The 13,834-nt window shown below is 46.3% G+C and overlaps 1 protein-coding gene across 1 annotated transcript in view; it reads left to right on the forward strand.

Moving 5' to 3' along the window:
• Nucleotides 1-9,058, forward strand: part of LOC119435930 (b(0,+)-type amino acid transporter 1-like) — a 144,862-nt gene extending 135,804 nt beyond the window's left edge. The window contains 1 exon segment of the mRNA XM_037702632.2: nucleotides 8,868-9,058. Within this exon segment, the coding sequence (XP_037558560.1) occupies nucleotides 8,868-8,941 (74 nt within the window). The 3' untranslated portion in view covers nucleotides 8,942-9,058.
• The last annotated feature ends 4,776 nt before the right edge of the window (nucleotides 9,059-13,834 follow it).

The following is a 13,834-nucleotide window of genomic DNA, read 5'->3' on the forward strand; positions in this document are numbered from 1 at the left end:
CGTACAAAATATCAGTCTTCATGCCATCACCGTCATATTATCGTCGTCGTCTTCCTGTTGTCACACACACGCGCGCATGCGTCACAGACGCGCCTTGTTCGTCTAATTATATAGCAACGCTTCGCATAACTCCAAACGATGCTGCATAGCCAGCTACTTACACAATGCTTTGCATAACGTCGCCGTACAATGCGTGGAATCAGCATAATATTTTTTTCTCTGCCCTATGGTGAGGGCGAATCTGGAGATGACAAGCTGGCCTGAAGACGACGCGATAGGCGACGACCTCATCACAACTACGGCCGCTGTTATCGTCGGCGTCATGGAAAGGACGCACACATCCAACCCAGTTTCACGTTTCTAACTTCTGTCACAGTAAAATACATAACGAAAATGGTCTCGCTGAGTGGTCGTTATAGCTCGCTTCTGAAAGCGCTGTCGCAGGGGTTAGTGAATTCACATCTCGCGGTCGTCCCCAAAATTGTTCCTTGTTTTAAGTGATGTTTTCATAGCCTCTTCCCCACACTTTGGCGTTCGTTTCTAAGCGCTACTATGCAGTGCTTAGACAACACTGCAGAAAAGAACATGTCCATGATAATAACCGAAGATTTCAATATTGACACGTCGAAACCGAAGAACGCGCGGTTCCCCGAATTGATGAAAGAGGCCTTCAGTGTGACGCCACTGTCGAAAGATTCCACACCCACGCCGAGGTTCGGTGGACATACAGACCACGATTTTGCGAGAGAAGTCGTTAGTGCAGAAGCCGTCAAGTATACATAATAATTCACAGTTCCCAGGCCGATACTGGAGTGCGCTATCACGCATGCAATTCGAAGCAACGAACACATCAAAGGTCAAAAGTCACGAAACACGTCGTAATTCGCACAGTAAAGCGATCCCACATGTACATACCATACGTGTTTGTTTAATGTACCTTTCTTACAGCTAAAAAAACTTAGCTTACATGGACAGACAACGAGGATGTATTCTGAAATTTTAGCGTTTCTTGCACTGCATTGGCTTCAGTTTGGTCCTTATTCCGAAGTTATTTAGAAAACCAATGAAAAATCCTTTTCACGTCATTTGCAGACAGGACATAGCATGAACGTGGCAGTGTGCTAGACGGATGCTGTGCCAGTTTCGTGGGTAATTATAGGAGCAGAGTACACTCAAGTACTGACAACCACCAGTAAAATGTGCCAGCTAGGTTTCAAGCACGAGGCACTACTAAAATCGCTTAGGGTCTTTGGTGGATAAACCGAGTTGGAATGTTCGCATTTCGACTCACTGGAATGGGGTCGAAGTATGAATACGAACGCCGTAGCATATACAAAGAGCGTACCACAGAGGACAGCATTGCCTCCTTATGCCTCCCACGGTTGTGTGCCTCCTGAGAAGGTGTCGCCTTCATCCTCTGTCGTGGCAAATATTACAGGCCCGAATAAGAAGCAAGGTAATGAAAAAGAAAACAAGAGCAACCTCGGCTGCACACCCATCAGCCATGGTTGCGAGTGGGCACCCGTGCCACTCGCGGTGCATCAACGGCTGGCTCCTCGTTCTCGCAGGATCGGTTTCGTGGCCGCTCGGGAGGGTCACCTGTCCGAAGTCCTGTCGTACGCACACGCGCGGAGACTCACACCGGTGCCAGCCCTGGCTCTTAACGTGAGTATAGGGGTGCGCCGCTGGGCGTCGGCAAACCGCTAAGAGCGTTGATGATCGTTGTGCACTGCAGTGCGCCCTGTCCAATCTGCAATGGTGTCGCTGGCTGACATCGGCAAGCCTGATCGACTTCTTCAGCTTTGCGGCGTGGATGTTCTACGGGGCCACCATGCTGGCCCTCATCATCTTGCGCTGGACCAAGAAGGACGCGCCGAGGCCCTACAAGGTATACACGCGCTGCAGCAGTGCCGCATGGCTCTGCACGCAGGCAGCACTTTTACGCACATGTTTGCACCTAATGCACGTGCACACCGGTTGTTCTTACCAACCATCACAAAGCACAGCGGGGAACTCCAGCGCCGCCAGTGCCAAGTATAGCGCCGATGTAGCTTTATCATGCCGGGATTAAAGGGGCAAAGCAAAACAATAAATCAATTTAGACTAATAAAGTATTCTTCGAAACCTTCGCTGTCGTTAATTACACTCCAATAACTCAATTATTAGAAGAGAAAATGAAGCTCAAAGTTATTTTTTTTTAATTTCGAGCGGAAGCCCCAACGTCAGCACTTCAGTGTGACATCACGACTTCTAAAGTAATTTTTCGTATTTGAGCCACGTTGGCTCAGTAAAAGTTCGTGAAACTTGCCATATTCACTCTTGGGCTCCCTTAGAACATAATGTAGTCAATCTTTACCGCTAAAGAATTAACTGGGACCTAGAAGACGCTGTCAAATCCATGACGTCACGGTGAGCTGGTGCGGGAACTTCAAGGTGGCGTCGCCACTCGCCTCTGTGTTTTTCGTTTCTTTCTGGCTTACCAAGCGGCTTCTCGCGGTAAGAGTGGTGTTTTCGGTATTGTGGAAGGGTAATCTACTGATACACAAGAAATCATATTCCCTTTAGTGTCCCTTTAAGGTCACCGTTGTCATTGGTATATACCGTTGCCCACTGGAACAAGCGCCGTGCTTCGGACAGGTCTATGGTCGAATTTCGTACTCTGCTTTGCTCTTTGCTCTTTGCCTTACAACGATAACTATTAAGGGCACTTTAGCTATATTGCCTGTCCGCTGCAAAAGTAACATAACGTTTATCATCAGCTTTGTTTAGCAGAAGTCGCCAGAAAACTAAAGTCCGGGCATTGTATTTTGTAAGGTTTTTTCGCACCGATTCTATTTTCATATCATCCGTCCCACCGAGTGGCTGATCCCCGCAATAGCTAGTGTGTGACTTCGTGTAAGCCAATGAAAAAAATTGAAAGTAAAAATGTTTACGAAATACGGCACAAGGATTCGATCCTAAACCAGCGACGCGTGAGCTGTTGTGCCGTTGCTTTTATTACGCCGATTATCGTTGCCTCGGGTGACACTTGAGCCTTTCGCTCAGGTGGCCCTTTACAAATTTGTAAATTTTGTTTGAGTCACGACTATGTTCTTTGTGTTTTCTGTATTTACCAAAATTGTTCGTTTACCTGTTAGTGCTGTGAACCATTAAGCCCAGGTGCTGTGGTATTCCAGACTCTACAGTATTAACAACTGCGAGTTTTCGAGTCGTTGCGTGCTTGAGACGTTTGGTAAATACATCTCGGGTAAAAAGTACATAATAACGAGATGGCAGCTTACTGCATTCAACATTAATGGAAGGAATGTGCGACTATTTTGAGCAGGTTCCCATCGTGATTCCGTGGATCGTGCTGCTGTTGTCCATCTACTTGGTGGCGGCGCCCATATCCAAACCCACAGGTGGGTACTCTACGCCTGCCTTTTCATCGTCTCAGGGCTCCTTTTCTACGTGCCATTTGTCCCTACAGGCTCCGGCTTGGCATCATGCGTACGTGCATATACAAGCTGGCTGCGCGCGAGTGTTGCACGCAACATGCATATGCAGGCTACGAGCTGATGTCTGTAGCAGGTCGCACTGAGAGACTGTAAACTGCCTTGACTTTTTCTCACATTCTCTCTCATGTTTCGAATCTCGATTGCCATGCAAAGCGTGTAGCTATAGATTAACTTCTAACGATAGTGGTGGGCAGCTATTAATATCATCTTGTGGTATTTGATCAAGTGTAATCATCTAGTCTAAAGCACTAAAGCTACTATAAAGCGATATTCGAGTAAATAAGTTTGTTATAACGAAGGCTCATTGCACTTGGAAACAGGCCTCGAGCGCAGCAGCTGCATGCCTACAGTTTTTTCTAAGGTCAGATCCGTCCTCATCTCACAGCTGTGACTCCTCCTTCCATACACACAATGTCGACATCACACTATGGACCTCTACAACGGCTACCTATACATACCTTCACACTTGTCTCTGCCGTCACAATTTTCGTGGCAGGCCCGAAGGCTCCCCTTTTGCATACGATTCGCAGACAACTAGTCACGAACTCAAGATATACGAAGATCTCTCGCCATAGACACCGTCCGCGACGCTCGCGTTCTCACCTGTACGATGTTGTAGACTGTGTAAAGTTGCCACAGTTAATGAACCTGCTTTTATGCTCCTAAACCCACCATGGAGACTAATTTTGTCAGGATTATGTCATGCTATACAGCGCTAGTTAACAATGGCTGCCGAGAAATCGGACGTTGGTGACTTGTCGAATCTAGTAACCGTCCAAATTCAGCTTCAAGTGTGTAGATTCAAGCGTGTAGACCACAGGCTATTCTGGTGCCGCGCTGTTGACCACGTTGTGGCGTCATCGTCACAGAGCTGTACACGTGCTCAAGCGAGTCGCTGGCATATGATGGGGCTAGACTACATACAGCGTTGGTTACCAGTCGGATCCTATACCATCTACCTCTGATGTCACCCTCATAGTCAATACGAGCGCTTATAGACCATACACAGAGAGGTTGTCGACTGTGCCTGGTAGTCCCTCAGCTGGCCTAGAACGAAAAAGTGCTCTACGAAGCTGAGCCACGCCCTCTACGACTTCAGGCTTCCCAGATTCTCATGACCGCTACTACGGTTGAGTGAGTCTTCACCAGCAAACCCCTCTTAAGACATATAACAGGGCGCGCTCACATTTTTATGCAGCACTAACACGCTTCGAGTCTTAGGATTGCACTGCTCGAAACAGAAGGAAAAGGTAGACCCGCCCTGGACATTCGAAGATATCACATATCACATAATGTACCAAATTGCATTCAAAGCTACATTCCTTAGTACGTCTGCTGTCGGGCTAGTTGGTACATGACTAGAAATGGTTTTAGACGCGAAATTTTAGACACGGAGGACAGAGTCCGTGTCTTTTATTCTGTCGTGCGTGTCTAAATTTTTGCGCCTAAAACCATTTCTAGTTACATTACATCAGCAGAAGCTGAGTCACTATAGTTCTAGAACATTTGAACACGACCTACCCGAATCACCTACAAGTAAACACAGATGGCCCTGTCAGAGTAGACGAAGACGGATGCGCAGCTGTATTTTATATTTCCTTTCTGAGATATACGTGGTCTGGCCGTCTGGACTGTATAGCCTCGTCGACAGTTGTGGAAGGCTTGGCAATAGCTGCTGCTCTGCGCAAACTAAAGATTTGCCTCCACAGAATGTGGCTACTTACGGACTCAAAGGCCGCGTTACAACAACTCTACTGTAGTCTGCCTGCCATCAAGTTCCCGCGCAAATCACTAGCCCTCGTGAAAGAACTCGGCGCCAAAGGCTTCACAGTAAAGTTTCAGCGGATTCCCTCCCACATTGGTATTGCTGGCAACAAAAAGCTGATGCTCTTGCATACGCGGCGCTCTATCGTCCTCCGAAAGTGAAGGCCCCAAAGAGTAATCAAGCTAAAAAATCTGACATTGAAATCACTTTGGGTCACTTTGGTTCCATCACTATGCCCTGCGTAACCAAGAGATTTCGTCGAGAGGAAGCCTCATTTCTATATCGAATAAGGACAGGATCTGCTAGTACGCTAGCATGCATGGTTATTTAAGACGGGGGGGTATCAATTCTTCGAACTGTATGGCATGCGACGAGACAGGAGACATTGAACACTTTCTCTGGTCGTGCCCGAAGCTCCAAGATGAAAGGGATGCATTTCTGGGGAATCTTCAAAAAAAAAAAAAAAAAAAAAAAAAGGATCTTCCGCATGCGTGCCTGCAACATCTTGTGTTCCCCGAAGAAGCAGTTATAGTCCGCAAAGAAACTTCACGCCTCCTTATCGCATTCTTAATTAAGCGAGACTGGTTTGATGGACATGTGGTGAAACTCCGCAGTGATATTGTAAGATACGCTCGGACGGCAATTGCCGGCCTTGATCGCCAGGCTAAACCCGCTGCTACAACCCACCACCACCACCCGAATAATGGATGGCCTTCTCCGCCACACACTATGGTAGAGTGGAACACCGTTTACAGTTTCCGACGAAGCATTTCCAAGCAAGTCTGACAAGTTAGATTGCAGTGTTGCGCTGTCGACTCAAGAGGCTTGAAGGAGCATCAGAATTCAGTCATGAAACTGCTCGACCTAGCTTGATGTTCGCGTCCAGTATTGTCCGCAGACCTTAGTGGATCGAAGGAGCGGCAGAATCCAGACATGAACTTTGGCGGATCTAGGTTGATGTTCGCGTCCAGTGTTGTTCTATCGATCCTAGAGGCTTGAACGAGCGGCAGAGTGCAGCCATGAAATTGCCGACCTAGAGGCTGAAAGGGAGCGGCTGAATCCAGTCATAAATGCTGCCGGCCGCAGAGGCTCAACGGAGTGGTAGAATTAAGTCATGGAATTTTCTCGGGTATATCTAGCTTGATGTTTTGCGTCCAGTGCTGATACGTAGACCCTATAGAGGCTTGAAGGAGTGCCGGAATCCAGTCAGGAAACTGTACTGGATCTATATCGCTTGGTGTTCGCGTCATGTGTTCTCATGCCGTTCTTAGAGGCTCGAGGGAGCTCAAAATAACTCGTTCTCGGGCAAGTTGGTTGATGCTTGGTGAAGCCATTGTAGCGCAAATTAAACAAGCACAAAGAACAGAAGTCCGGGAAAGCTCGCTGGCCTGTTCCCCCATTTTATGCGAAAACAAAGCGTGTACGTATGCCGCAAGAAGCACACCAGGCAATATGTCAAATGCGCAACTGGCGTGGTCTCACTGTGCCGCTTGGGCGTGGAATGCTGGACGGGCGTCCAGTTTGACCAGCAGCATTAGTCTTAAGTGCTGCGTCGCGCCAAGATGTCGCCCCCACGTATGCTTTGAACACCGTCCAGCAGCCCAATCACACGCTCAACTTTGCTGTCGCTGTCAGTGGTTCACCCGTCGGGCGAAACTGCCAGTTTCTGAAATAAATAACTAACTAACTAAAAAATATTCGTAGCACAGAAGCCTGATACTGTGATCATTACGCCACGGACGCTTTTTCCCCACAACGGTGACTCATAATGAGATCGTAGTTTTTGCATGTAAAACCCCTGAAATTATTCAAAATTATTTACCACTTCGTCATGTGTCAAAACGTGGGCCAATCCCAAAATAGTGCAGTCTAAATCTGTGCGCCGATACTGAAGATAGCGAAAATTTGGGAGTCCGACGCTCCTCCCAAACCCCTCACGCGATATATAGTGCTGAGCACAGTGTCTCAGCCCCAACTCTCTCAGGTCTTTCATCGATTTCAGCTGGAGTTTTTTTTTTTTTTTTTTTTTTTTTTTTTTTTGTCTTCTATGGGAATGCAATAATCAGCCCGTGGTCTTCTGTTCTTTGTGTTTGCTTTATTTGCGCAATACAATGGCTTCACCAAAGCTCGAGGAGCGGCAGAATCCAGTCAAACATCTGCCGGACCTAGTTTGCTGTTCGCCTCCAATGTTATAGGACACTGAAGATAGACATAATTTGAACTGTACTAGTATACATTCGCCTTCACAATGCCAAGAAACCCTCTCATCGTGAGAAGCCATAAAAGCAGCAAAAACAAAAGACGGGTGGCGACGGCACTGTCAAGTTCCCCCACCAACTCACAGTGACGTCATGGATTTTGGTGGCGCCTATGGTTAATTTTTTATCGGCAAAATGGACTGCATCGTATCGTAAAAGTAACACTAACTTGGCGAGTTTCAACTACGTTTAGTAGGGCCCAACGGCACAAATGTGAAATAATATTTTAAATCCGTGACATCACACTGGGCCTCTTCGATTTCTCACTTCGGGCTACCCGCGGGCTGCCAGGTACCGGCGTGGGGTTTCGGCGCGAAATTCGAAAATATATTTTTTTACTTTCTTTTCCTTCTCTATATCAAGCTCTATCGCCAAATTAACGATATATTTTGAAAGAATGCTTTGTCATCCGAATGATTTAGCTTTTCTCTTTTGTCCCTAATCATCCGACCCTAAACGCTTGACGCGGGAGAATCTCACTCAGGAAATTGCCGACTCTACAGGATTGAGGCAGCGGCAGAATTCAGTCGTGAAACTTTGCCGGACCTAGTCCGGTGTTCTTCGCTTTCTATTTACCTGCCAAATTAAGAAGTTCGAAGGAGTGGCAGAATCTCGTTTACATGGTCTATCTTGAAGTTCGCGTCCAATGTTCTTTTACATGTTGATCAGTCGACCCTATTAGATGATTGAAGGAGCTACGAAATTGATGTGAAAATTTTCCGGGCCTTGCTTGATGTCGCGTCCATTGATATGTCGACTCTTGAATTGGTGTCGCTTGTGTCAGAGTGCGCACTCCAGGAGCGGGACTAGGCTCAGGGGATGAGACGACGGCGCAGAACAACGAATGACGCGCGCAAAGCTGCCGAAGGCCCAAGGGGCTTTAGCGATTATAGGCCGGTAATTGGGTACAAAATGTACCCAATTTTCTTTTCAAAACCATTCATTTACTTTGTTTACAGGAAGCGCCCTGAAAATTTGACGTCAATCCGAGCGCTCTTAACGTGTTTTTACTCTTCGCGCCGTCGGAAAATTTTTGGTACCATCACTCGTCACGCCGACGACGCCGCCGGATTTTCGCGTAACGGGCATATAATGCTTTCGCATTAATAATAACGCTTATCATCCGATCGCAGTGTAAAAGCTGCTCCCAGAGGCGGCTCACGAGAGACTATAGAACCACTTCTGTACAAAGCTGTCTGCAGCGGCAGTGAGAAAAGAAATTACAAAATAGCAGTAACCATGCAGTCTGACGAATTTCGACGAAGTGCGCTAGCTCTGCATTTCAACAATCACGCAGAGCAAATTATGACGTCCATAATAAATGTATTTTTTTTTTCTCCATTGCAGGAAAATTCACGATCCTCGTACAACTGGTGCTCAACGTAGTGCCCACAACGTACAAAGACACATCGCAGGACTAGGCCACGACGGCGTCGTCCCACGTGGACGAAGGGGTCCCTGCCCTGCACAGTTCTCCCGATACAGCACGAGGTGGTCGGCGGCAGAGGGCAAACGTCGACTGTGTGGATGGTGCCCGACGAGCACAGGACATTACGGGCAGGGGACGACGACTCCGCACGCGCAGCTGTCAAACAGGCGCGCCTGCAATGGACTCTTCCGAATGCGGTGTCTGCCAACCGGTGACGTCGGCAGTGCTCAGACATGCATTTTGTCTCAAAGAGATAAATGAGAAAGCACTATCCCGTAGGCCTTCCGCCAGAAAGATATATATTTTTTTTTCGTTCCCACCTTACGAAACAGGCCATTCCTCACCCCGCATTTCTCCGCTTACTTCCCCACATACCCCTTTATACAAATATTACCGTACACGTCATGTGACGGACGAAGCAATCGTCATGAGCGACCTGCGCCGAGCAGGTTTTGTGCAACTTTACCGAATGGAGGCCTTTGAAAGGACCGTCCTTTCTGCGCTAGTTTCTCTTTTTACACTTTGCGAAGAAAGAGAGAGAGACAATTAAGCGACTGCCAGCTGGACTGAATTAAAATTATGACCCTCTTTTACATGTGTATGATTTTTCTACCTTTCTTACCCGCTCAATCGCCACGAGATCCCTAGCTCCGAGTTGTCGCCAGCTTTCGACTGACACTTCGGAGAATTAAGGAGGGTGGTTGCTTGGGCTAGTTGGCAATTGCAGTGCGGTGCAGTGCAGAGTCTGTCGTCTCTATCATTCTTTTCGCGCTGTACGTCGTTTTTAATTTATGGAGAATTAAGGTTTAACAGAGAATCGCACCAAATGACCTGTTTTGAACATTATTACGCCGTCGATAACTTTCCTCACATTGCCTCCTTGCAGCTCGAAAAGCACAATAGAAACCATTCGAACTTCGTCATGGCAAGCTGCTTCTATATGTAGGAAATAGAGTACTATATGACCATATATGGCCGTTTATGTATGTCTAGTTTTTTGTATATGAACGATCTTTTTGGAACAATAGTTCCGAAAAGGTAAATCACCAGGTCAATCAGGTTCCTAGCCTCCGGTCGTCCGAAACCGGCTAAGCCACGTTTCAATTATTTGCACAAATGTTCGAAGTATTTTATCCAAACTTGATGCCCTTCAACGGAATCGAACATTGCCCTTCTTACTCAACTGGTCTAAACCAATTATTGGTTACGCGGTAATTCTGTCACTTTGCCCAAACTTCTCTATGTTCCGGCGTGACTGAACCCACAAAAGGGTGGCGGTGTGCTAACAGGTCTTCACGAAAGCCTTCAGTGCGCTGAAATAAAGGTAGATACGTCTCTAGAAATCGTTTTTTATTGTAAGCAACGTTTCCCGCCCTGCCGTTGTTATCGGTACATGTAATTGACCACCTGATGCTGCCTTCACTTTGAATTCCGTGAAATACTTCGTTCCGAAATACTTCGTTCCGTGACAGCGCAGTATCCACAGTCCTCTATTTCATTGTTCGGAGGTTTTGAACTTTCTTGCCATCAATTGGTTCACCATAGCTCAAACTATGACAAAGAACACCATCGAAAGCGGTTTTATTAACACGTAACACGTGTCTTACGTTTGGCCTAACATAAATAGTCAGTATAGCCCCACGCTGCACAATAAAACGTAATCTATAACATACTAGACCTTATCCTTATTTCTTGTCCCGATAATTTTTCGCCACTGACACATTTATCTGGCTTTAGCGATCAATCAGTTCTTCTTCATTCCTTATTCCATTATACGATGCCCTTGTCCCCACTTTAAAAAAAAAGAAGAAAGAAAGAAAAAAAGTAAAAAAGAAGAGAACTTCTTTACGACAAAGACATGCATATCACTTTAATTAAATGGATAACAAGCACGCGGGAATTTTCCGGCTGGTTTCTCACTGGCTTTTCTCAACAGTTTGTTGAAACTAATTGGATTGTTTTAGAAAACGAAATGCGTAGCTGGATTAAAGCACACATACCCCCCCCCCCCCCCCCCCCACTATCACCGTAACTAAAAAACACTCTCCTTGGTTCACCGCAGTGCCCATAATCAAATAGTGGTTTTGGCACGTAGAACCCCAAAATTAATTAATTCATTCATTGGTTCAACGCGACACTGAAGCTCCTAAACGTAAAAAGAAATACTTTACCGAACAGTTAAATGTTTTAACACCGAGTGCGCGTGGCATAAGTATGACATTGCTGAAAATACCGCACGAACGCATTGCAAACCAAACAAAGCGTTCCTTTTTTCGTCTACCTACCATCATCCTATAGGAAATAAAACTAAACAATTGTGGAATATATTTAAAACGCAAAGCATTTTCAACCACTAGCACTGTACGACGAACAAGATCATATTCCCTATGATGAAACCGCCGAGGTGTTTAACGGCACCTTTTCTTCCGTTTGTACTGACGAATTCGATGACGAACTTCCTGAATTCCCATGTTTCAGTTATCACACTATGCCCGGGATCACTTTCATTACTGACAGTATCAGGAAATGGATTGATTCGTGTTGAAACTTTCTTCGTCTGGCATCGACAGCATGGATAAAACAATATTAAGAACACTAATTACATTGCTAGCGAGATCTTATTTCATATTTTCAGCAGTCTCTGTCACCAGCAGTGGTGACAGATGGTTGGAAGGTGGGTGATGTTATTCCAGTCCCGAAAAGAGGTCCTCCATCCTTAAGCAGCAGTTACCGGCCAACTCCTCTAACCCGCCTCTGTTCGAAATCATTGTAGCATGTACTTTACTCCCACGTGGATAACTTTATAACCACTCTCAATTTCTTCCACTCTAACAAGCATGGCTTCCGTAAAGATCTATATTGTGATACCCTATTGGTAGATCTGTTTAACAACATAGGTGTAAGCTTGATCCAAACATTTCACTTGACGCCCTGTTTTATAGCGCAGCTCTTAGGCGCCCGTTCTTGCGGCGAGCGAACGAGCACAGCGAAGGATGAAAGAGAGAACGCGGATAAAACGGCGATAGCGAAGAGAGCGCGGGAGGAAAGCGGAGGAGGAGAGTATGGCGAAAGCGTGAGAAAAAAGCGTAGTGTCACGCAAGATGGGCTCTGCGGCTATGAGATGGCGCCATTAGCGCGCCGTCGTTTGTTCACCTACACCATATAAGGAAACAAAGCGCTGCATGAGCGGAGGTCTCTCTGCGGCGGCTGCTGTGAATCGCGCCCACGCGTCAGCCACGCGCTGACTCCCGCGATCTCCAGATTAGCGAGACAGCCGCACCACAGTTCGCTCCGTTTGCAATGTGCCGCACGCGCCAGCCAATATGTCGCGAAATGAAACCACGTGTAGAGCTGCGTTCAACTTTCGCATTAGGGAGTATCGTAATCGTCGGTGAATTTTTTGTTATATTTGAAAAGGTGTTTGACAAAGTTCCGCATCAACGGCTTCGTCTAAAACATTCTCGCTTGCATTTTAATCCTCTTGTTTTCGACTGGATACGCAATTTCTTGACGAATAGACAGCAGTTCGCGTATGCTATCATTCCTTATCTAGAAGTCCAGTTCTCTCCGGAGTGCCCCAAGACACAGTCTTGGGGCCCCTTCTCTTCCTTCTATAAACGACTTGCCCACTTATCTCTCTTCTATAACGTTCGTCTATTAACTGACAAACTGTGTCATTTATCGCCCAGTCATTAATAGAAAGACAATGACACATTACAAGATTATCTCCACAAAGATATCACTTGATGCAACTTGTACCTAATGTCAATGAACACTAAAAAAGCATTATTGGTACTTTTCATCGATAGAAACATTCCCATTTTCCGAATTATGTTCTCTGCAACTATGAAAATAATCAATCAATCAATCAATCTGTATTGTTTCTGATACATATAATCACATGTTATTAAGTAAAACTTTATAGGCTCACAAGTGTCGGTGGTGGTGGTGTCATGCTGAAAAGTGGACCGATCCTGGTGATAGTGCAGAAAGGGTCCAAGCTCAATGGCACATACCCTGGTGGGCTCGGGGACCTGTAACGCGCCCTTGAACTACCCTTGTCACATGTGGGACAAATAGACAAAATCACCAGCCCTTCCCCTGTCGAGAAAATGGGGGTAAGCGAAGCTTGTCGTCCGATTCTAGTGTGAGCCCAGGCGAAACATCAGCGAAGAGCCGCGGACCCCTTGCGGGAGCGCGATGTTGAGGCCAAACGTCAGCAAAGAGCCGCCGACCCTGAGTTTAGTGCAAATGAAGCGGAACGCCTGCGACAGTGTCGTCTTGCCACAAGCTTCGCTTACCCCCATTTTCTCGACAGGGGAAGGGCTCTGAATTTTTATTTTTGTATACAGGCAGGACCCCAGAGCCCTTTGTGGAATCATGCAAGGATTCCTTGGCGTTATTTTTTAAAATAACTTTTCTTGGTTTTCTCGTGTTATCAGCATCACTAACGAAGCCAATCGTACCTTTGGCTACTTCCGCCACAACTTGAGCTTTGCAACCCCCTTCTTAAAACTACTAACTTACCTAACAACGTTCGCCGACCCAAAGTTGGAAAACGCATACTCTGTTTGGGACCCGCACCAATCTGCCTTTTCTAAAACTTTAGAAGAATTCCAAAACCGCCGCAGCTTGTTTTATTTATTCCGTTAATTTATATCACACTAGTGCTCCTCAACTGAAATAGAAGGCGGGATTCTCAAAACTAGATGTAATTAAGTCATGTTTTTAGGCTGTTTGCATCACAAATGTTATCATTATTTTCCCAGAACTTCAGCCATTGTCCCAGCTTACCGTCTATCTTGTCGTATAAGCCGTGAAACAACTGTGTACCCGCCTCCTGCTCAGACTAGAGCGCATCCCGAATATTTTTCGTGAATACTGC

Source organism: Dermacentor silvarum, chromosome 1, assembly GCF_013339745.2.
Source record: "Dermacentor silvarum isolate Dsil-2018 chromosome 1, BIME_Dsil_1.4, whole genome shotgun sequence".
Lineage (NCBI taxonomy): Eukaryota > Metazoa > Arthropoda > Arachnida > Ixodida > Ixodidae > Dermacentor > Dermacentor silvarum.